At 39.1% G+C, this 23,927-nt stretch overlaps 1 protein-coding gene and 1 pseudogene across 4 annotated transcripts in view; one reads left to right on the plus strand and one right to left on the minus strand.

Annotated features, from left to right (window-relative positions):
• The window catches only part of sik3 (SIK family kinase 3), a 344,954-nt gene extending 329,067 nt beyond the window's left edge, over window positions 1–15,887 (minus strand). For 2 of the 4 annotated variants that reach the window (XM_073030105.1, XM_073030106.1), the window contains exon 1: window positions 15,679–15,887. In XM_073030105.1, the coding sequence (XP_072886206.1) occupies window positions 15,679–15,852 (174 nt within the window). In that variant the 5' untranslated portion in view covers window positions 15,853–15,887. The remainder of the gene's footprint in view (window positions 1–15,678) is intronic. The other 2 variants (XM_073030104.1, XM_073030103.1) reach the window with 1 other exon arrangement.
• LOC140716695 (chymotrypsin-like elastase family member 2B pseudogene) lies at window positions 5,099–5,876 on the plus strand (annotated as a pseudogene).
• Window positions 15,888–23,927: the final 8,040 nt, after the last annotated feature.

A 23,927-nucleotide genomic window follows, 5' to 3' on the forward strand; every position in this document is an offset into this window, starting at 1 on the left:
AGGTGCTGCTGTGCTCCCCAGTTTTCTGTGACTAGCTTCGTGGCTATGAACTCACTTTTGTGAACTTTAGTTCTGAAAGTTATTTGCTTAATTTTACTGTTTGCATAATTTGTTCTTTTTCCTTGTATATTGGGTCTTCTTTTATTTAAATTGGTTCTATTGGGTTTCTTTGTTTTGTGACTGCCTGTGAGGAGACAAATCTCAAGGTTGCACATAGTATATGTACATACAGTCGGCCCTCCTTATCCGCGGGGGATTAGTTCCGGGACCCCTTGCGGATACCAAAATTCGCAGATGCTCAAGTCCCTTATTCAACCAGTCTCAATGCAGTGGACCTTAGGACCCAGCGGAACCCCAGACCTTATTTAACCTGTCTCAGTGCGGTGGACATTAGGACCCGGCGGTTGAGATCTGAATCCGCAGTGTTTTTGTTCGCTAAAATAATCACGATTGAAAATAAAGTGGAAATAATAAAGCAATCGGAAAGTTGTGAAACGCCATTGGTCATTGGAAAAGCGTTAGGCTACGTCAGTCAACGATCCGAACAATTTTAAAGGATAAAGTGAGAAAGGCCCTGCCCCGATGAAAGCTACAATTATTACTAAGCAACACAGTGGTTTAATTATTGGGTTTTGGATTTTTGATCCTCCACATCAACCCAGCACGGTGGAGAGCGCACTCGGGAGCGGTCTGTCCCGAGTCCCAAGAACTTCCGTTCCTGAGCCCAGCGCTTAAACATACGTTCTTAAGTGTTTTATACGCATAGAAAGGTAAAATACATACTATATACTAAGACAAACGTTTGACTGATTCTAAATAATACCAGATGTACCTGTTCCAACTTACTTAGTAAGAGAACTTTCGATTTTTTTCGATCTCGATCCACGATAACCCACGCACATCCTCCCGTATACTTTAAATCATCTCTACATTACTTATAATACCTAATACAATGTAAATGCTATGTAAAATGGTGGTTATACTGCATATTGTTTAGGGAACAATGACAAGAAAAAAAGTCTGTACATGCTCGAACAACAAGTGCCGGAAGAGCACTTCCGGGTTTTCACGATTCGCAGTTGGTTGAATTCACGCATGCGGAATTCGCGGATAAGGAGGGCCAACTGTACTTTGAACTTTGAAGTATTTCAGCCAGCCAACACACAAACCCCAGTGCTGGTCTTACACCAAACCACATTCTGGAGCAATCTCAAATACATTACTGTTTTTTTGTTTGGTGTCTCCAAAATAAATTTGATATGGAGTCATGAGCAGGCCTCAAGGGTATGTGAATCTGCAGTTAGTAAGTCAATGAATATCAAGGACAATGCACACATCCGAATACTGTGTAAACACAAAGGATCAGAGCTCCAAATCCCATATATACAGTATATTCTTAGTGTGATTTTAGTTTCTCTCTCACCTCAACTGTATTTTCACATTTCCATATTAAGCATTTTCACATTTCTCATCCTGCTTAATAATTTTTTATTCTAATATCATGTAAGGCAAGTTCTGTCACAAAGAAAATAACTATAGCTTAATCAATTTTTCACTAATTATATTTTTCCAGTCCTGGCAACATCCTTGTAACTTCTTTATGTCTTCCCCAAGAGCATATATTTCAGAGGAGACTCAACTTTTCACTACAATCAATTTCATCGTGACTTTTGCAGAATTGCTAGTTTCAGTGGAACCTTCCTTATCATACTGCCAAATTTTATATTTTACTACCATTAAATTCACATACACAAAATGTATGAAGTTGCTCATAACAATAAATTGTCATTGTGTATGAAATTCTGTGTCTATTTTCTCTACTCACATAGCAACTTATGTCACACCATCAACAAGTGGCAAAAAGTGAGTTACTTTTAATCTACAGTTGATGACGTCTTAGCAACTACAGTGACCAGCACTTCTGATCAACATTATGCATGTGCAAGATCGATGGTGTGGATGCAAAATTTAAAACTCACAACAGTTGTCAAGGAAAAAAGAAAACACTCTCAAATAGTGTGTAATATTTCAAATCTTGATTGTATTAGTTAAGGGAGATAGGGCTAGTTAAAGGCTAGTTAAAGGTTAGTTAAGTGCCTCACGAAAACCTCCTCTTCACATAGGAGCAAAGAAGTAACCTCATTAACTTCTCATTCCAAAATGACACCTCTAACTCTACAGCTCTCCCTCAGGACAGTCCCCAAATACCAATATCATTAGTGAGTGAGGTGTACTGTGTAATTAATTGCTTCCTTCTCCAAGACTGCTGTCATAAATTAGCTTCAAATAGTGCACATTAATATATAATACTGTCAATTAATTATGTAGGAAAAGACATAACTGTAGAATCAGGTGTTACAATCTTAGTACCTGAATTGAAGTGCTACCATCACATCTGAAGTAAACCACAGTCACAATAGTTTAATTATATTTATTGCTTTAAGGACTAGAATACATAATTCAAAAACACTTGTTGTTTAGGAATTGATACACTGCTTTATTCAGGAACCTATTAAAACCAACATCTGATTACTTTCTTCCATCTTCACCCCTATTCTGCCTTCCTACACCAAACGCAGAGTTTAAAGATTGCTTTATCTCAGCTCAGTGCTACCTGCAAAAAATGTTTCATCCACATCCTCTTACTCTCCATAATTCCCTGCAAGTCCTCTCATACATTTGTACCAATGAGGACCATTCTTCAGCTTGTACCCTCTCACATTCAACTTCATCATGCACATCTCTCCAGGATGAGTAGCCAACAATTATCATGCTTCCTAAAATCATTACTTATGATATTAAAGTTATCAAGTGTAATCCTACAATCCTCACACTGTCTTTAATACTGGAATACTTGTTGATAGCTGCTCTTTCCAACTATCAGCAAGTCTTCAATCCCTTTCACTGTCAGGTTCTCAAATATTATCAAACCACCCAAGTCTACGTACAAGTTTTCTTTCTGTACATCATGCTTGTGAAATACAAAACCTTCAGGTCTAGAAACTAAACTGTGCAGAACATTTCCAGAAACCTTAAACTTTGGATCTTATGCACAAAGAATGTTATTCACACAGTTATATCAATATTATGCAGAGCACTGCCATAAGTGACTGTGCATATGCTGCAAAGAAACAATATGGGCCATACACAGGAAAGAAGGTCCTAACTTAAAGGAAGCAGGCCAATTCATGTGTGCACTATTTGAGAGATACTTTTCCTGTTTCTTTGTTACAGAAGGAATTGAAGGTGCCTATTCAGCTACAAAAATAGCCAAATTTCTAAAGGTCTCTACTCAGCTACAATAACCCAAATCCTCAATGAGATTCAAGATGTTTTCTATATTTATTTAAAAGGTTAACTAAACTCATTAGCCACTATTTACAGCATACAAATTAATATGAAAATACTCAATATTTCATTTAAGAATATGCCCCCTATTTAGCATCAGTTATATTTTTACTCTGAAAATCGATTTAATGTCAACAAATTCTTAAATTACTTTTTCATACCCTTTTACAATTGTTTCTGAAAATATTTTGCACTTAGCTTCAACTACCATTTCAATACTTTTCAGGCTACTCACACCACAAATTTTAATCTCCTAAACTTATTCTAAAATTAAAAAATGAAAACTTGATTTAGTGAAATATTTTTTAAAAGCATTAGAGTTACTCAGGCCTCTACATATTCTTAGCACTTTCATCCAATATTTTGGAAGTCTTAAGCTGCCATTTCAACCCGCATAAACAAGAGAACATGCCAGAACACAGATGAATTGAACAAGTTATACAGATAAAAATCAAAAACTTTGGTTTGCAATTCCAAAAGTACTAGTAGAGGAGGAATTTAATATCTCCTAACAGGTTTTAAAGCCATTGAGGGAAAATGGAACAGCAGTGAAATTGTGCAAACTTAATGAGGGAAAAAGGACAATTTTGGTAGGTGCTGACCCATGTGATTAACAAACACTGAAATGGTGGACACAAAATCCTGTCCATAGACGAGGAAAAGCTAACCTTTCCTCAGTGGGAGTAATATTGGAAATTAAATGTCTGCTATGTATCTGGGCTAAAGAGATGACAAAATGCAGTCAAGGTGTCCAGTGACTCCTACTGGAAGTACATAGAAATAGACATGTGATAACTGGAATGGACTTGTTTCTTCTCATGTGTACTGTCAAATTAGCTCAAATTTAGTTTATTATCATTCATTCGTAACCTGTATACCGCTGAATGAAACAACGATCTTCTGGATCAAGGTGCATAACAATATGTATAATTCACAAACATAACACATAAAGTAATATTACCACAATAAATTAATAATAAGTTGCATACACGATACAAGTTAAAAAGTAAACAGTATAACACTACTGTCGCTTCATACGTGATGAGACCTGGGTGGTGGCAGGAGGTTCTGCAGTCTGATGGCCCGGGGGAAGAAGCTGTTTCCATCCTAACAATTCTTGTCCTAATGCTATGGTACCTCCTGCCTGCCTGGGGTCAAAGAGACTGTGGGACGGATGGGAGAAATCATTGCCAATGCTTAGGGCCCTGCTTACACAGCACTCCTGATAAATATCTCTAATGGGTGGAAGAGAGACTGCCCAATGATCCTCCGATCCTCTCAACAGTCACCGCAATCCTTTGCAGGGACTTGCGGTCAGATACTTTGCAATTCCCGTACCAGACCGTGATGCAGCTGGTCAGGACACTCTCGACGGTGCTCCTGTAAAAATTGATTAGAATGAGGGAGTGGGGAGGTGACGCCGACCAAGATGGCGACCCCCATGCCTCGCACACTGTGCTGCTCGACCCTGCTCGCGGCTTGGACTTACAGGCCTTGGCGAAGTGGCCCTTCTTTCCGCAGCTGGAGCAGGTAGCTTCTCGGGCCGGGCAGCGTTTTCGGGGGTGCTTCTCGAGTCCGCAGAAGTAACACTTCGCCGACTCGCAAGTGGCAGCAGCTGTGGTCGATTCGCCGGCGGGTTGCAGGGTCTGCGGTGTCCATGAGGCCGGCAGGAGATCGTGTGCCTGGAGAGCGTTGGAGTTGTGCAGAGGGACCTCCAGCGTGTCGGCCAGCTCAATTGCTGAACGTAAGCGGTGTGGAAGCTGTACCTCACAGTTGGCGTTGGCAGATCTCTCTCCAATATCTGAATAACAGCGAATGGCACCACAATTGTGGAGGATCCTTCATTGCTGACAACTGGGTAATGACTGCTGCCCACTGCATCCATGAGAATTGGACATATCGGGTAGTGCTTGGCAAACACAATCTCCAGGCTTCAGAAACAGAATCTGTTGCAATTGAAATTGCCCCAAGGAACATCTTTATCCACAAAAACTGGGATGAAACATCCATTTCCTATGGGAATAACATTGCACTCCTCAAGTTTACCAGCCCTATGACCCTAAGTAAGGAGATTGATGTGGTCTGTATTCCGAAAGCTGGCACTCTTCTTCCCAATAATTATCCGTGCTATGCCACAGGATGGGGTATGCTCTACACCGGTGGTCCCCGTGCTGAAAAACTCCAGCAAGTTCTTTTGCCGGTCGTTGACCGTGCAACATGCTCCAAACCAGATTGGTGGGGCAACATACCCAATACATTGGTGTGTGCTGGCGGAGATGGTATTGTTTCCATGTGCAAAGGTGATTCGGGTGGACCCCTGAACTGCCAGGGTGCTGATAAAAGATGGTAAGTGCATGGCATTTCCATGCACTTCATTGTACGGTTGCACCCTCAAGAAACGGCCCCCCATCTTCACCCGTGTATCTGCCTTCAATGACTGGATTTCACAGATTATGGTAAACAACTGAAGTCCACGGGGATGAAATATATTATTCAAACAGTCTGCCATAAGTCAATAAAAACATTAGCTTATACTTGGAAAAAAAAAATGAGGGAGTGGAGCTTCACTCACCTCAACCTCCTCAGAAAGTGGAAACGCTACTGTGCTTTCTTGACCAAAGAAGCTGTGATGAGGGACCGGGTGAGATCGTCCATTACTGCCGTCCCAGAAACTTGGTAATCCTAACTCTCTCCACGTAGGAACCGTGTACATGCAGTGAGTAAAGGTCAGCCAGCACCTTCACCACTTTGGTCTTGTCCACGTTGAAACTCAAGTTGCTGTGCACACACCAATCTACCAGCTGCTCTACCTTCTCTCTGTACACTCTCATGTCAAAGTTATTCATGAGGCCAACCACTGTTGTGTCATCAGCAAACTTGATGATTCAGTTTGAACTGGATCTAGCAATGCAGTCATACGTTAGCGGCATGGGCTGAGCGCACAGTCCTGGGGAGCACTGGTGCTCAGCGTGATGGAGCTAGAGAGGTTTCTGTCAACACAGACAGACAGTGGTCTTTCTGTCAAGAATCCAAGATCCAGTTACAGAGAGAAATGTTGAGACCCAACAAGGACAATTTACCCACCAGCTTCCGATGGATGATCCTATTAAATTCCGAGCTGAAATCCATAACAGCATTCTGGCATATGAGGCACTATTTTCCAAGTGGGACAGGGTGAAGTGTAGGGGCTATGGCATCATCAGTGGGCCGATTTGAGTGATAAACGAACTGGGAAGGGTCCAATGTGGCAGGAAGATGGGGTTTAAAGTGATCTATAACCACCTGCTCAAAGCACTTCACTATTGTTGAAGTCAGTGCCACTGGATGGTAGTTGTTAAGGCGGGTTACTGGACAGCCAGAGTATCACATTAGAAAAGAATGAACAAAAGCAGAGTTGGATAAACTCTTTTTGTGCTTCCAGCCAAGTACAGGTATCAATTATAACCAATGTTTCAATGACAAACACATGATTCCTGATCCAACGAGGATGATCCCTGATGAAGATGACAGAGTTTGGCATCAAAATGTCAGTTATAATTGATACCTGTATCCGGCTGGAAACACGAGAAGAGTTTATAGGTCATATATGCCAGAAAAGCACTAGATTCTTTTTCAAAAGCATAGTTCTTTTAAAATTTATACGAGCAGAAATCTACATAACACAGCTAATAAGTAAAACATGCTCTTGGAAAAAAACTTGGGATAGATGGATAGATTTTCAACTCTATAATAATGATGCAACTAATGACTGAATTCTACTTTTCAAGTTCAGTTCCAACGAAGTCATCTTCTGAAATTTTGCATATCTAATATATAAAAGAGGATAAAATTCTTCCTCAGCAGGGTCCATATATTTCAGTAACTGAGAAACATCAGTAAGATGTATAGTAATTATTTTCTGTTATGTTGACAATGCATATCAATACCCGAGATAATAATAAGAAAAATACTGTGTAGCTCTAAGGTGTCTATTATAAAAAAGACATCATAGTTGTAAGAAACAGAATGAATTAACCAGATTAAGAGAGGTAGGGAATGATAGTTACAAGGGTTTATTATCTAAAACAGAGATCTGAAATGGATAGATCAAAATTTTAAATTCATTAAAGCAAAGAAAGTCTAAGTCCACCACTGATATGGTGCCACCATATTCAAAAGATGACTTTCACCAAAGCAGCAAAAACATTAAGAAATCAGCTCTATTCAAGTGGAACATATCTTTGAGGGAAATGGTGAATGAACATTTAAAGCACATTCTACAGGACAAGATGATGAAAAGTGGTTGGATTAATTCTGACTTCCTGAGCATTCAGCTGAAATTGTTACATAGGACAGAGCAGTCTCATTCTATCCTTGTGTTTCATTGTTTGAACCTTCATAGTTTTCTGCTCTGATGAAAGTTTCAAAACCTCAACACTTCCCTGGGAACAGCAAACAAGGTCACTTTTACATCATAAATGGCTACAGATGAGTATAATGAGGCAAACATCATTGGAACTGTTGAAGACACCAGTTCTCAGCAGGGGCCGCTAGATTTTGAACAGGTCCATCTTTTACTTTCTTAGAAATCACACTAACCTGCATTTTAACTTTCCTGGAATTAGAATTTTCAAAAAAATTCTAGCATGGAGAATTAGAAATCTGAACCAGTACTAGACTCAGGTTTAGGGACAGTACAAAATAAAAGTCCAATTCTGAAGTAAGCAAAAAAATAGCAAAATACATTAATACATTTGTTTATTGGGCATGGAAATAGTATTTACAGTCATCTCTAATTCAGATGGGAAATTTCAGAATACTGATCCAGCAATGTTGAGAAAAAAAGGCAAAAGAAGTTTGAGGAGGCATTCCAACCACAACAACAGTGTTAAGAGGGTAGACTTCACTCCAACACAGCAGCCCAATTCCAGAGTTATAACAGATCCAACACTAAAACTAAGTGAATTGTCATAGTACCTGGAAGATCCTCACATTAGTTACGAATTGATTAGGTTTTCAAATCCAAGTTACATTCCCAAGATCATCAGTGTAAAACAATTTCAGTTTTAGTATGAAAACTACCAAGTACTCATTGACTATAAAATCAGTATCTCATACTATATTTGCTGATGATAAATTTACAATGATTTTCTTTCCTCTACTGTGATGTAAAACTGTTTATAGCTTAAATTGAAAACAGAGTTAACATTATCAGAAGGATCTGATGACAGATTACGCATTGCTTCCTCATGGAAAGAAAGAGATAGGGTTTTGACATCAAAATCCAATTGAATAATTTTGAATTAGCTACTTTTATTTTGACTATACACCTCTGACCACAGACATAGCTCAAAAAGCTACAATACACAACCATAAACATGAAAAATATGTTTTTCATTAATTACATATCATTTCTTATACATTATCTGGTCTATTTTAGTTCTTTGTGGTGTGTTACACTAGTTGAGGACTGCCACCTAAATAATATAAACTTAAGACTCTTACAATGACTTGTGTACACCTGTGTTCAAATTTCTCTCTTATAGAAACGATTTTTTAATGTGATAACCTGAAAAATAACATTAAATGCTGCATTCAAATTCAATGATCTAATAGCATCTAGTAATATGTAGTGCACAAAAGTTACTTACAAGCAACCCAAAATACTTAATGATTTTAACAACTCTTCATTGTCACATATCAAGCTACTAGAGAGGCGCTGAGAATATTTACATGGCTCTAAGATTAATACATTCTAACACTAATTATTCAAGTAAGCTCATAAACTGCACAACAATTCAAGTCCTATAGCAACTGTGCACACATTATATGAAAAAAGGGAGTGGGAGAAAGGTGCAGATGCATCTGAAGTATCCATATCATTCATCATCCATTCCAATAGCATCAATGTCATCCAGTCCATAAAGCCAACTAAAGTGCTGAGAAAAGGTTTGCATGATCAGATTATTACTAAGTAAAAGTGAGATGATATGACACCTTGTGAAAAGAGAACAATCCAAAAACTGCTGACTGTTTATGCAGTTTTGCAAGCTTGTGTACTTATTTGTCCCCAGTGCAAAACATTTTCATTGTTTATACAGGGAGCAAAATATAATCTTTACCAGAAAGGGAGGCTTTTACTTCAACTGAAAAACTTATTGTAACATTATGGCATCTCATAATTATAAATTCCACCCTGATTTACAAACCATGATAATCCAATTAGTAAAAACAGCAATAGGTTGTCAGAAAATTAGTTAAATCTAAACAATCTTTACTGACCCAGTGGAATGCATACTCCACATTTGGAGGACAACCAAAATCCTGCATTAATTATATTGTTCACATTATTTCTCATAATCTCAATCAAAAGATCAATCACAGGGAAAGATTTTAGATGGCCCAAAAGCAAGGTTTGTGGAACTGGTAGGCCAGAGAGATTAGCAGTCTGAAAGGAAGAAAAGGCTGCAAAACTACAACAGAAAACAAGATGTGATTTGGTTTTGGAAAAGCACAAGATTAAATGCGGAGACATAATAATATCACCGGGAAGGGTGGGTATAGTTATAGAGAGACGTTAACATATTGACATGGTTTTGGGAAAACAGTACATTAACAACAGAGTAATGGACACATAACTGAGGATGTAGGTAGTGATGGTCAAAATGAATCATAACTTCATGAGGCTGGTGACCAGATGCAGGTGATAAAAGTGTGGATTTGGTAGCAGAGAACATAAGGGATGGAGCTAAATGTTACTGGGCCAATGACAATAACAGAATCGATGTGGGAGGAAGAGGTTGAACAACATAACATACTGTAGTTCAAATTACCAAACTTGGATTACACAGAAACAGTGAGCAAGTTAAGACTTGAAACATGTAGGCACAGTAAAATGGATAGTTTGTTTTCTCAGCTTCTGTGCTGAAAGTAAACCAGCTGAAGTTGGACACAAGACTGTACAATTTGAATGTGTAGCAGCATCTCAGTGGAAGGTATGACATACAGTATAGTAAACAAGCTAGGCCTGATCAGTACACACAAATTTAATACCATTATTCTACTAGCGTTAAGACTTCTTGCATTCTTTGTAAAGAATTAGTTACACATAGTTTTACGTTTTCATTTTCACATTATCCATAATTGAGAAGCTTAAAGATAAAAATTATACAAATGAGAAATATCATGAGATGTTCAGATGCCTAATTATGAAGAAATTTCAGTGGATTTTAAACATTAGAAATAAGGAATTTAAGCTTATTTTAAATTACATAATATCCTCACACATGATAGACTGAGATTGGGCTGCAGTCTTTGCCTGTGCAATGGGTAACTCCTCTATTTATCAATACTGTTGCACTGTTTATCCTCATTCCTGCCTATTTATCATTCTCGTTCGCCCTTAACAAAAAAAAATCACAAGCACATGCTCTACCTATGTGCACAACTGCAGAGAGTGATGTCAGAATCAGATCAGTAATGATGCAGGAACTGCAATTGTTTCCCTGGAAACACACAGAGGTAAGAAAGCTGGTTCCAAATGATATGCATTTCTGACAAAATGAAAAAAAAGAGGTTATAACAATGGCATAGATCATAATTAAGGACTTAAGTACAAACAGCAGAGATTTTTAAATTTATGAGAACAGTGTAGGTTGTTGTTATTACTGCCTCAACTGAAATCTGCAAAATTAGTGCAAAGCTTGCTTTCGTCAGTTTTGGTCCAGAATAATGTCAATGAAATAGAAATACATTATGTATTTATTTCACATTATTCTAGTACAAGATAAAGTATGTGAAAACTAAAGTTCTAACATGAAATATGGCTTGTTTACAAGCAGAGATGAAAAAATTATGATGGTAATAAAGAAATGACAAGTAAGCAACTACTTTGTGTGCATCTTTATAGAGTCCAAAAAAATTGACAAAATACCAAATAACAGGAGACTAACAAAAACAAGGAATTCAAAGAAGTATTAATGAAAAATAAAACCAGAGAAGTTGGTGAGACTAAAAACATAAATCCTATAGACTTAATGAGCTTTGAAAGATACTGTTATATAGACAGTTATCTGGTTATCAAAGCCAAGATTTTTTGGATTTTGTAACCATTTCCATGGATTAAAGGGCTGCAAATGTGATCCCACTATTTACAAAAGGTAGATTTAAAAAAAGGGAAATACCAACTTAATATCATTAGGGGAAATGCTAAACTTTATAATGAAAAATTGAATAATAGATGACGTTGAAAACAATAATTTGATTGAGCAGTTAAAACTTGGAATCATGAAAGAAAATCATGCTTAAATAATCTACTGCCATTTTGTGTAGCTGCGATAAATTGAGTGGAAAGGGGAGAACCACTGGATGTATTGTATTCAGACTTTCATACAGCTTTTGATAAGATCTCACAAAAGGGGTTGGTTAACTTGAGGTAACTTCTCAGAATGTGTAAACCAGATGAGACTGATAAAAGACATTTATTCACACAGGGAATTGTGAATCCAGGAATTCTCAACCCCAAAAGAGCTCAAAACAAAGACTGATAGATTTATGGATATTAAAGGAAATATGTAAATGGGGAGAGTTCAGGAAAATGATAGATTAGCCATGATTTTCATAAATCGCAGAGTGGGCTCAAAAGGCCAAATGGTCCATTACTCCTATTTCTAAAGTTCTTAATGTAACAGAGCACTCTGATAGACACTGCCTAAAAATGAAAGAAACTAACCCTTTCAGGTCACATATTTATTTCTCTTTGAACTTGTTAGAAAACAACCCAGGATTGTAATTACTAACTAACGGACCATTTAAAAGCAAAAATATAGTTTGAGACATCACTGGACTATAATTTTGCCCAAAGACAACTGACTTTATAACATTTCTGTTACTTACAAGGATCACTGAGTAACAGTATGTCCTCACAATAACTGCACTAAGAATATATTAGGCTACAATTTTCAGGAACAGTGAAGTCTACTTCAGTTATTTTACCAAATTATGGATAATTCAATTCTGCAGAACAAAAACATAAAAACTATGAATAGCAGTAGCATTAAGTAACAGTTATCATTTCAAAACTTGCTGTACTATCAATAATTTAAACAATTTAATTAAATAATTTACATACTAATTCTAGGATATTCAGAAAATTAACTCACATACAGTATATTAAAAATGACAGATTGATTTAGAAACTCTGAAATAACACCAGGCCAATTTTTTGGCATACGCTACCCTACCTGCTTTCGAGTGTTCTTGTCTCATTAAGTGTGCCAATCAGACCTTTCTTGGCAGGTCCTTGCCAGCATAATTCAAAGTCAACAGTGCACCAAAATCCCTTCCAAGAAGTACCACAATGTTTCCTTGGCTTTCATCCCACCTCCAAAAAAAATCAAAATAAAATCCTTTCTTGGCACTGTCATAAAACGGACTGCTCCACCTCAGGGTCAGGAGTGGTGGGGGAATCACAGAGATACATACTTTCTTAATTCAGGAAAAGTATTTCAAGGAGTCCAGACACAGAATCACCTAGACTCCAGCGTGTGCAAACTGTCACTCAGACAACCTCGTTGCTCCTCCCACCAAAGAAAAACAAGGCAGAGGCAATGTCTCAGTCAAATAAAAAAGAAAAAAATTCAAGAATAAAGGAAAAATTGTTTCTTGGCATCATATATATAGAATTATTCTAATGTTACAAAAATACAATGACATTCCAGAGCCAAAATGAAAACTGTCACAGGATTTATGTAATAAATTCACAACATTGAAAATAATGATAAGATTCTCCACAGCCAAAGCAGATGACTTATTTTGGATTACTGTTTTTACATCGTTACGGCCACATGCAGAGCAGCACAGGCAGAAATCTAGAGCAAGTTATATGCTGTTCACTCAATAATAAAGTCATGTACAACACAGGAAAGAAAAGGACCAAATTGGAGGATGTAGGACAAGGATGTACAGAGACATTTTTAGCACCCTTTGTCACAGAACAGCTGTAGTCAAAAAATTCAGAAGCTATTTCAAATTTAAAAAAACAAGTACTAAAGATAACAATGCTATAAAAGTTTTTAATAGTTCACTACATCAAAATGCATAATTATTTAAGCAAGTCAGTAAAATAACAATATATGTTATATGATCTAGTATATTCAAAGTTCAAAGTAAATTTTATTATCAAAGTACATATGTGTCACCATATACAACCCTCAGATTCATTTTCAAGCAGGCATACTCAATAAATCTATAGCATAATAACCGTAACAGGATCAATGAAAAACCACCCAACTAGGGTGTTCAACAAGAGGGCAGAAGACAACAAACTGTGCAAATACAAAAGAAGAAATAATAATAAATAAGTAAGCAATAAATATCAATAACATGAGATGAAGAGTCCTTGAAGTGAGTCCACTGGTTGTGGGAATATTTCAATGATGGGGCGAGTGAAGTTATCCCCTTTGGTTCAGGAGCCTGATGATTGAGGGGTAATAACTGTTCCTGAACCTGGTGGTGTGAGTCCTGTTCCTCCTGTACCTTCTTCCTGATGGCAGCAGCAAGAAGAGAGCATATCCTGGGTGGTCACCAGGAAGAAGCTACAGGAGCCTCAGTATTCACACCATAAGGCTCAGAAACAAGTACTATCCCTCATCAGGTCTCAACTAATGTCATATCTGCTCCCAACTATTATGGTTTAAATTGGGGTGCCTGGCTAAAATATTATGAGGTATAAAAACTATCAAATAGATATTTCATTTTTTCTATATTTTCCAAATTTTGATTCAAAAACACAAATTTCACTGCAGATGTCAAAAAAATTGTGTGAACAACATCAAGAATTCCTTCCTGCAGTACAATGCAGAGATTTTTTTTTTTAAACGCAAGAGTATTGAAGGTTTGCAAGTTGCAAATGTACAGTTGGGCAATGGCAACATATTCAACAACAATTGTTCAAAGAATTCCTAGCATAGAAATACAAATGTCGGTGCTTAATATACAAGTATACGTCAGTCATCAGAGCACAGCAGAGTTTTTTTTAAAGGGCACATCAAAAATAGTTGACTAAGATTAACTCAAAGAAAAGTGTAAATTAAATCCACTGACCATACACAGTATGTATTAAAGGATATTCTAACATTGGAGTCAGCTACAACATCCAAAACTCATCAGTAATTATGATAAATGAAATTAAGATAATAAAATTAGGCTTTATCATTGGCTTAAGTAAATAATGTACATATTTACCTATTGATTTCAGAAGAATCTGCCTTAATAGGAAAAATTAATGCAGCACATAAAAATACTGATGGCACTAAAACAGATGTGCACTTCCAAATTTGTATCTTTGAAAAGGCAAATGTAACTGATAAAAATTTCTCTGTATGATAGAAACATGAAACCTATTAAATCACATGAAAATTACAAACTAGCTTCTGTCATAAATAGTGAACTGAAACTGACCTTTAGGAAATACACTTAGGTGTATCAATTGACAAATGTGTAACCTCCTCTCCATTGTAAACTCTGATACTAGATTCTCCATTAAATGTTTCCAGCAAATCAAAAATTTCATTTTACTAAACATTGCATGAATAATATGCCTCACACTGAGTAATTGCAGGAAATAGATATATGGCGATAATAATTTCACTATTTACAAGAAATAGCTGAACACTTATGCTTTCCACTCCAAATAATAAAGTAATGTAACTACACTTTCAATTAAACCAACGATATTTTCTCAGGTCGGCTTTTTTTAAAAAACAAATTATTGTGTAGATCACAATAACCAGGATCAATGTACGTAAATAATAAATGATCTCTGTACATTGAGCGCAAATTGTTCATGTAGTGTGTTGCAAATTAGTTACTTTAAGAAGTGTGTACGGTCCAGGAGCGACAAACAGACCCCGGAAACTTTGGGAAAAACTTATGTTAGGAAAAATCGCATTGGCGGAGGACAGGCTATAGAGCTGAAGACAGGCCGAGTTGACAGCTCCGGCCCGGCCTTGCCTGACCCCCTCCGGCCGAACACTGAATAAAGGGACTTTAGTGACATCACCGACAACTACAGGAGGAACGAACGGGAAACCTAATCGGTAATAAAATCCAAGTTTTCGGCTTTTTTTTACAAAAGGAAGCAAAGGAGAGAAGAGTTGAGACAGGAAAGAAGACGTTTCTGCCCTGATTAGACTACTACAGCTGTCAACCCAAGTGGAGCTTTACCCACTTCAGAGAGCCATCCTTCCCTAGTCGGCAGCAAAACTTCAGCGTAAAGAAGGTGACCATGATACGGTGGTGAAGGAAATAACGATGTTACACATTATACCCCGAGAGGAAGAGATACGTTACTTTAGCTTTGGTGACGATGTGAGTGGCTAGCTTGACCACAGCGAAGTTGCCCTTGCCGATGGTCCTCTCGATCTCGTAGCAATTGATTCTGGCCGACCCAGTTTTGTGCGGCTGCGGCGGTAACGGCGAGGTCTGATGAAGGCTGCCGTTCCTCGCTGCACCGCTGGACGCCATCTTGTCGAAAACACCAGCGGGCGGGCGGGCGCGAGCCGAGTGGGAGAGAAGGCGGGGCTTCTCGGGCGAGCGGGCGCGCGCGCACACACACGCACACTCACACTCACCGACCCCGCTTATCCTGCCCGGCGCGCAGTAGCCGGTTTCGGTCACGTGATTCCTGGCCGAGCGACCGGCCAGGAGCACTGACGTCAATGCAAATGAGGCGAATGTCCTGAAGGTTATTTCCGAGAAGGCGTTGCGTGCGTTCTCAAACTGGTGCTGCCTGCTTGCAGGATTATCACTGAGAGATCCGAATTCAAATATCATTTGCTGATGTCCTTGACAAAGCTATATTAAATAAAACAAAAATAACTCATCTTGCACCAGCGCTGAGAAACTAAATAAAAACAACATGCAAAACACATACTATAGTTGCTGGAAAATCAGAAGTAAAATTAGAAAATCTGCAAATACTCAGCAAGATAAGCAGCATCTGTATAGAATGGCGAGTTAATGTTACTGACATCTGATGTAACGTCATCGACCTGCAACAATGACTATGCTTCTCCAAAGAGTACATTTGAAAATAACATCTGCAGATGTGTTTCTAACTGCTGGACATAGCAAGTGCATTGGCACCTTAAAGAGAAACTTAGTGCTTTAATTGAAAAGTATAGCCTTTCCTGCCAGACCTTTTAAGCTCTGTACATTTCTGCTTTCAGAACACAAGAAGGTGCAGACTTTATGAAATAACTTTCTTCCCTCGCTCACTTGCTTTCCTCTTGAAATCCCAAGGTTTTTTTAAAGCAGTGTAACCACAATGGGTCTAAATCACACTGTGACAACTTGTCGAATAAATCTGAATGATTGCAGGTTTGCACCAGAATATGCCCATGCTTTTGAATCGTCATTACTTGGTTCACTAACATCTTTCAGGCAAAAAAATCTGTCCCCACCCCCATCACTGAGCATAACTTCAGAATGTAAATCTGTTTCTTCATGCCCTCTGAGCAAGTGGAAAGGAGTAATAAATACTGACTTATTAGCATCAACAAACATCAAGAACAAACCCCATGATCTACCTAATTCCACAAAGCATATTTACAATAACTATTATTTGTCACGTGGCAGCAGCAGGTTAAAACAGAATCCCTGGAGTTTCTGGAAAATTTCTTTTGGAAAGGAGAAACAATTATGTGGTGGACAGGCTTGGAGGATGTAGGACAAGCCAAGATGATAACTCGATCCTGGCCTGATCTGGACTAACCCTTCTGGTTGGGCACTGTATGAATGGACTGAAGTAACATCTCTACCACAAAGGAAAAACAAAGCAGGTAGTATCCTTTTCCTTAGCAACCCTTCAGAATGAAGTGATGATTCCATTCCAGTTTTGTGGGCAATCCAGCTCTTCGGCCTGGCTGATCATGGTGCCAAATTCCTGCATTCGGCCCATATCCCTGTAAGACCTGCCACTCTATGCACCTATCCAAGTGCATCTTAAATGATAATATTGTGCCTGCCTCAACCACTTCCTCCGGAAGTTCATTTAATGTATTCACCACACTCTGGGTGAAAAAGTTGCCCCTCAGGTCAGTTTTAAATCTTTCCTCCTCTCCCTAAACCTATGCCCTTTAGTTTTGGACTCCCCTTCTCTGGGGAAAATGCTTTATCTATGGTGCTCATAATTATAAACGCTTCTATAAAAGAACATAAACTGTAACTCCTACCAATCATGTTATCAGTCATGTATGTCTGAACAACATTGCTCAGCGTCCCTTTCAAACGGAGATGAGGAGGAATCTCTTTAGCCAGAGTCTGATGAATCTGTGGATTTGTTGCCAAAGATGGCTGTGGAGGCCAAGTCATTGAGTACATTTAAAGCAGAGGTTGATAGGTTCTTGATTAGTCAGGGCATCAAAGGTTACTGAGAGAAGGCGAGAGAATAGGGTTGAGAGGAAAAATGGATCTGCTCCTATAGCTTATGGTGTTATGGAATTTCAACCAAGATAGCTCACAAAAGAAGCTACAAGGGAATAAAATTACCTAGAAATATTGTTCATAATATGGGTAATGTAATTTCAAGGCAAACAGTGAATATTGGGCAAACACAAGGAAATCTGCAGATGCTGGAAATTCAAACAACACACACAAAATGCTGGTGGAACGCAGCAGGCCAGGCAGCATCTATAGGGAGAAGCACAGTCAACGTTTCGGGCCGAGACCCTTCGTCAGGACAAAGGATCTTGGCCCAAGACGTCGACAGTGCTTCTTCCTATAGATGCTGCCTGGTCTGCTGTGTTCCACCAGCATTTTCTGTATGTTGTCAGTGAATATTGAGTTCACACAAAATGCTGAAAGAACTCAGACGGTCAGACAGCATCAATGGAAGGAAGTAAAGCATCAACATATTATACCTTTCATCAACGCTTTGCTCTTTTCCATAGATGCTGCCTGAGCTGCTGAGTTCCTCCAGCAGTTTGTGTGAGTTAGAAACATAGAAAACCTACAGCACAATACAAGAACTTCAGCCCACAACGTTGTGCCGAACATGTCCCTACCTTAGAAATTACTAGGCTTACCCATATCCCTCTATTTTTCTAAGCCTCATGTACCTGTCCAGGAGTCTCTTAAAAGACCCTATCATATCCGCCTCCACTACCTTTGCCAGCAGCCTATTTCATGCACTCACCACTCTCTGAGTAAAAAACTTACCCCTGGCATCTCCTCTCTACCTACTTCCAAGCACCTTAAAACTGTGTCCTCTTGTGGCAACCATTTCAGCCCTGGGAAAAAGCCTCTGACTATCCATGTGATCAATGCCTCTCATCATCTTATGATAATCCAGTTGCTCTGGATTTCCAGTATCTGCAGAATCTCATGTGTTCACAGCAGGATCATAGGTGGGATGAGAACAAGTTCAAGATACAAACCTCACTGGGGAAATCAGTGGATGGATTTTTAGTAGAGGCTAAAAAATGGGCAAGAAGAAAAGGAGAGGAGCATTTTAGTAACTGGAAGAAAGAAGGAAAGTCAGAAAATCAGCATGAAAATTAATGAAGGCAGAAAGGGAGTATTAAAGGTAACCAAAGTAGAGACTGTTGCCATTGCATTCATATTTAATTGTGCACCAAACACATTGTATAATTATAGTTTTAAAAGTATTAAATAGAGATCAGGTGTTTGTGCAAAGGTTAATTAAACTATATACTGTGTATGCTGTGTTCAAAGTTATGGAGATGTTAAGTACAATTTCAAGATGGCACCAGTGATCATTGATGACATTCTATGGGCTGCATACAATAGTACTAAATATATTTTTAAATATACTGTACCTCTTTCGAATTACCAGCCAATGTGCTCAGCCCCCGCTCTACTCACCTTACACTTATGACTGTGTGGCTAGGCACTGCTCCGATGCCATATTCAAGTTTGCTGATGACACCACTGTCGTAAGCTGAATCAAAGATGGTGATGAATCAGCATATCGGAGGGTGATTGAAAATCTAGCTGAATGGTGCTTCAATAACAACCTCTTACTCAATGTCAGCAAGACCAAGGAGCTAATTATTGATTTCAGGAGAAGGAAACCAGAGGTCCATGAGCCAGTCCTCATCAGGGGATCAGAAGGCAGAGAGTTCTGCATGACATCTAAAACTTTGACAAGCTTCTATAGATGTGTAGTGAAGAGCATATTGACTGGCTGTGTCACAGCCTGGAATGGAAACACCAATGCCCTTGAACAGGAAATCCTACTAAAAGTGGATACAGCCCAGTCCATTATGGGTAAAGCCCTTACGACTATTGAGCACATCTACATGAAATGCTGTTGCAGGAAAGCGGCATCCATCATTAGGGACCCCCACCACCCAGGACATTCTCTTTTCTTGCTGCAGCAATCAGGAAGAAGGTACAGAAGCCTCAGGATTCACACCACCAGGTTCAGGAACAGTTACTACCCCTCAACCATTAGGTTCTTGAACCAAAAGGGATAACCTCACTTGCCCCATGATTGAAATGTTCCCACAATCAATGGACTCTTCATCTCAAGTTCTTGATATTTATTGCTTATTTATATTATTATTATTATTTCTTCTTTTTGTATTTGCAGTTTGTTGTCTTTAGAACACTAGTTGAGCATCCAAGTTGGTGCAGACTTTCATTGATTCTGTTGTGGTTATTATTCTATGGGTTTATTGAGCTTGCCCGCAAGAAAATTAATCTCAGGGTTCTATATGGTGACATGTATGTACTTTGATAATAAATTTACTTTGAATTTTGAAATGAAGATTTTTAAATATGAAAGGATGAAAAGCAGTAATTTAACATTTGTACCTGTAAATAGGCACATGCAAATAATAATATTTTTCCTTTTTTATTTTAGAAATACAGTGCAGAACTGGCACTTCTGGCCCAATGAACCACATTGTCCAGAATTGAACTCTAAACTCTGATGCTCTGAACTGTGACAGCGTCACATTAACTGCAATGCCACCATGACACTCTTAATCTGGTTTAATAACTGAGGTGGCTTGCTTGGATTATTATTTTTGTGTAAAGGGTAGTCAGCACAGTCTACATTTAAGGCTCATTCTATCACCTTGATGCATTTTTGCACCAGGCATTGTTCAGTTTGAAAATGGCTGTTCAATAATGTGTTCTGTTTTTAGCTCTGCCTCATCTGAGTAATTGTATTTTCAGAATCAGTGAAGATACCCACAGATCACAATACTGCACAAGAGAAAATCTGCAGATGCTGGAAATCCAGAGAACACACACAAAATACTGGAGGAACTCAGCAGTTAAGGCAGCATCTGTATAAAAAGAAACATAACTAATGTTTCAGATCAGAGACCCTCTGTTAGAGCTGGGAAAGAGAGATAACAGATTAATTTTCAGTAGTAATCCTCAGAGGAGCTGGAGGAACTGAAAGTGTATTTCCAGCATCTGCGGCCTTGTGTGTGTCCTCTTAGTACTCAGTAGCAGAGGAGGTGGAACTGGAGGGCAGAGGGAATATCTGTGATAGGGTGAAACCAAATAAGTAAATGTACAGTTAGAATCAGATAATGCTTCTTTAAACTCATAGAAGTGTTATAGAATATGCTCAGCACACCAGTCCTTACTAATAGAAAGAGAAAAGCTGAGCCCAGATCAGCAATAATCAGAAACAGAATCGGGTTTAATATCACTGACATATGTCATGAAATTTGTTGTCTTACAGCAACAGCACAGTGCAAGACATAGAACATACTATAAATTACAATAAGAAATATATTAAAAATAAGGAGTGCAAACAGAGAGCAAAAATCGTGAGGTGGTGTTCATGGGTTTGTTCAATGTCCATTCAGAAACGTGATAGTAAAGGAAAATAAACTGTTCCTGAATCATTGAGTGTGTGCCTTCAGGCTTCTGTACCTCTTCCTTGATGGTAGCAATGAGAAGAGGGCATGACCCGGGCGATGTGGATCCTTTTGAAGATGTCCTGGATACTGGGAAGGCTAGTGCCCATGATAGAGCTGGCTGAGTTTGCAACCCTCTGAAAGCTTTTTCCGATCCCGTGCAGTGACCCCTCCATAACAGACAATGAGGCAACCACTCAGAATGATCTCCACGGTACATCTGTTAAAACACAAGAGGTTCTGCAGATGCTGGAAATCCAGAGCAACACATACAAAATGCTGAAGGAACTCTGCAGGTCAGACAGCATCTATGGAAATGAATAAACAGTCAATGCTTCGGCCAAGACCCTTCCTCAGGACTGGAAAGGAAGGGGAAAGATACCAGAATATAAAGGTGGGGGGGAGGGGAAGGAGGACAAATTAGGTGATGGGTAAAGCCAGGTGGACAGGGAAAGGGGATGAAGTAATAGAGTCATAAAGAAATACAGCACAGAAACAGGCTCTTTGGCCCATCTAGTCCATGCTGAAATCATTTAAACTGCCTACACCCATCAACTTGCACCAGGAAAAGGTAAAGAGCTGGAAAAGAAGGAAACTGATAGGAGAGGAGAGCAGATCATGGGAGAAAGGGAAGGAGGAGGGGCAGCAAAGGGAGGTGATAGGCAGATGAGGAGAAGAGGGAAGGGGCCGGAGTGGGGAATAAAGGAAGAGGGAGGGGGTAAAATTACCAGAAGGATAAATTGATATTCATGCCATCAGTTTGGAATATGAGGTGTTACTCCTCCAACCTGAGAGTGGCCTTATCTACATTTGTAGAAATTTGCTTGAGTCTTTGTGACATACCAAATCTCCTAATGAAATAAATGAACTGGAAGAAATGGCCATTTCTGATACAGGATGAAAGAAAGATCAAAGTAATAAAAGAGTGGATAATTCAATGTTAAATCCAGAAGACTGCAACATGCTGAGATGCAAAACAGGATTTTGTTCCTCAAGCTCGCATTAGGCCTCATTGCAACAGTGCTAGAGGCCACAGGCAAAAAGCTCAGAGTGTGAGTGGGAAGAGGAATTAAAATGGCAGTCATGTGCACACTCACACTGTCAGTCCTGCAGACGGAATGCAGATGCTTTGTAAGTAATATTCTAATATTCTCCAGTGCAAAGGAAACTATACTGTGAACAGCAGCTACAGAGTATTAGATCAATAGAAATGCAAGTGAATCATTGTTTCAGCAAGATAGATTGTTTGGATCTCTGGATGGTGAAAGGACAGAGGTCACAACTGCTTCAGTTGCAAAAGGAAGTGACAAATGGTGGGGAGTAGCAGGTGAGCAGGTGAGAATGGAAAAACAGATCAGGGAATTCAAAATGGGAAAGGAGAAGGGAGAGTGTTAGGAATTTGTAAGAGCCAGTGGAAATTGCAAAGGGTGATTTGTTGAATACAGAAGCTGATGGGACAATGGTGTAGGAACTAGAGAAGATGTGAGCAAGGACTCTCTTCGGTATGGTAGAGATTCAGAGTCATTTATCACATATACATGGAAATACACACTGAAATGTGTCATTTGCATTAACACCAACATAACCAAAGGATGTGCTGGGGCAGCCTGCAAGTGTCACTACACATTCTTTTGTCAACACAGCATGTCCACAATGTTCGGCAGAACAACACAAGCAACAACAACAACAACAACAATGACAACAACAGCAAAACAAGCCCCTTTCCTCCTTCCCTCCCTCCCACCCACTCACTCACACTCACAGACAGCTCTCTGGGCCTCCAGTCTCCAGTCCCTGGCCCAGGCTCACCAACAGGCCTCCAAATTCCATACACAATGACGCAGAGGCTTCAAATTCCAGACTTGTTGACTTCAGCCTTCGACCTTAGGGCTTTGACCTTCGGTAATTACCTCAAGACTGCGCAGAGGCATCTGTGCAGAAAATCTCATCAGAAAGAAATGGAAAATGGACCATGTAAAGGTGAGAGAAAGGTGGAAATTGGCAGGAAAACTGATGACGTTTCCAAGTTCTGTATGAATGAAAAAAGGCACCAATGGACTTGTCAATGTTCTGCAGAAAGACTTAAGGAGGGGACCTGAGTTGGACTGAAACAAATATTGTTTCTTGTATCCTACAAGGAAAAGGCTCAACTTGGGCTCATCCGAGTGCCCACTACTGCACCTTTATTTTATCCCTCCTGCCCCCACCTTCTCTGCTATTAAAAACTAATTAGCTTCTTTATTTCCCAGATCTGACAATAGGTTTCAAACCTGAAATGTTAACTCTATTTTTATTTCCACCAATGCTACCTGACCGACATTTTCAAATATTTTCTGCTTTTACTTGGGATTTACTAGAAACCTGTGTCATAGGGATGTTGCATAGAATTACTTCTTCAAGGCAACTAAACCCAGTGATTAGAGCACACACACAATTTCTTGATCCTTTTGTACAGCTCTGCCTGTTCCTTGCTAAGTTATAAAATTGGTTCCTGGGGTCAAAGGCCCATGCAAGTCCAGAGTTTGAGGTTCAGAGTTCAAAATCCTGTGATCAGTGAGTCCTAAGGTTGATATTGAAGTCTGAAGACCAAAGTCAGCAAGTCCGGAAGTGAAGATCCCTGGGTCAGCGTATTTGGAAGTCAGAAGCCTGGTCCGCAAGTCATCACTGGAACTGAGCACCTGGAGACGGCCGGTCCAT

Source organism: Hemitrygon akajei, chromosome 26 (assembly GCF_048418815.1).
Source record: "Hemitrygon akajei chromosome 26, sHemAka1.3, whole genome shotgun sequence".
Taxonomy (NCBI): domain Eukaryota; kingdom Metazoa; phylum Chordata; class Chondrichthyes; order Myliobatiformes; family Dasyatidae; genus Hemitrygon; species Hemitrygon akajei.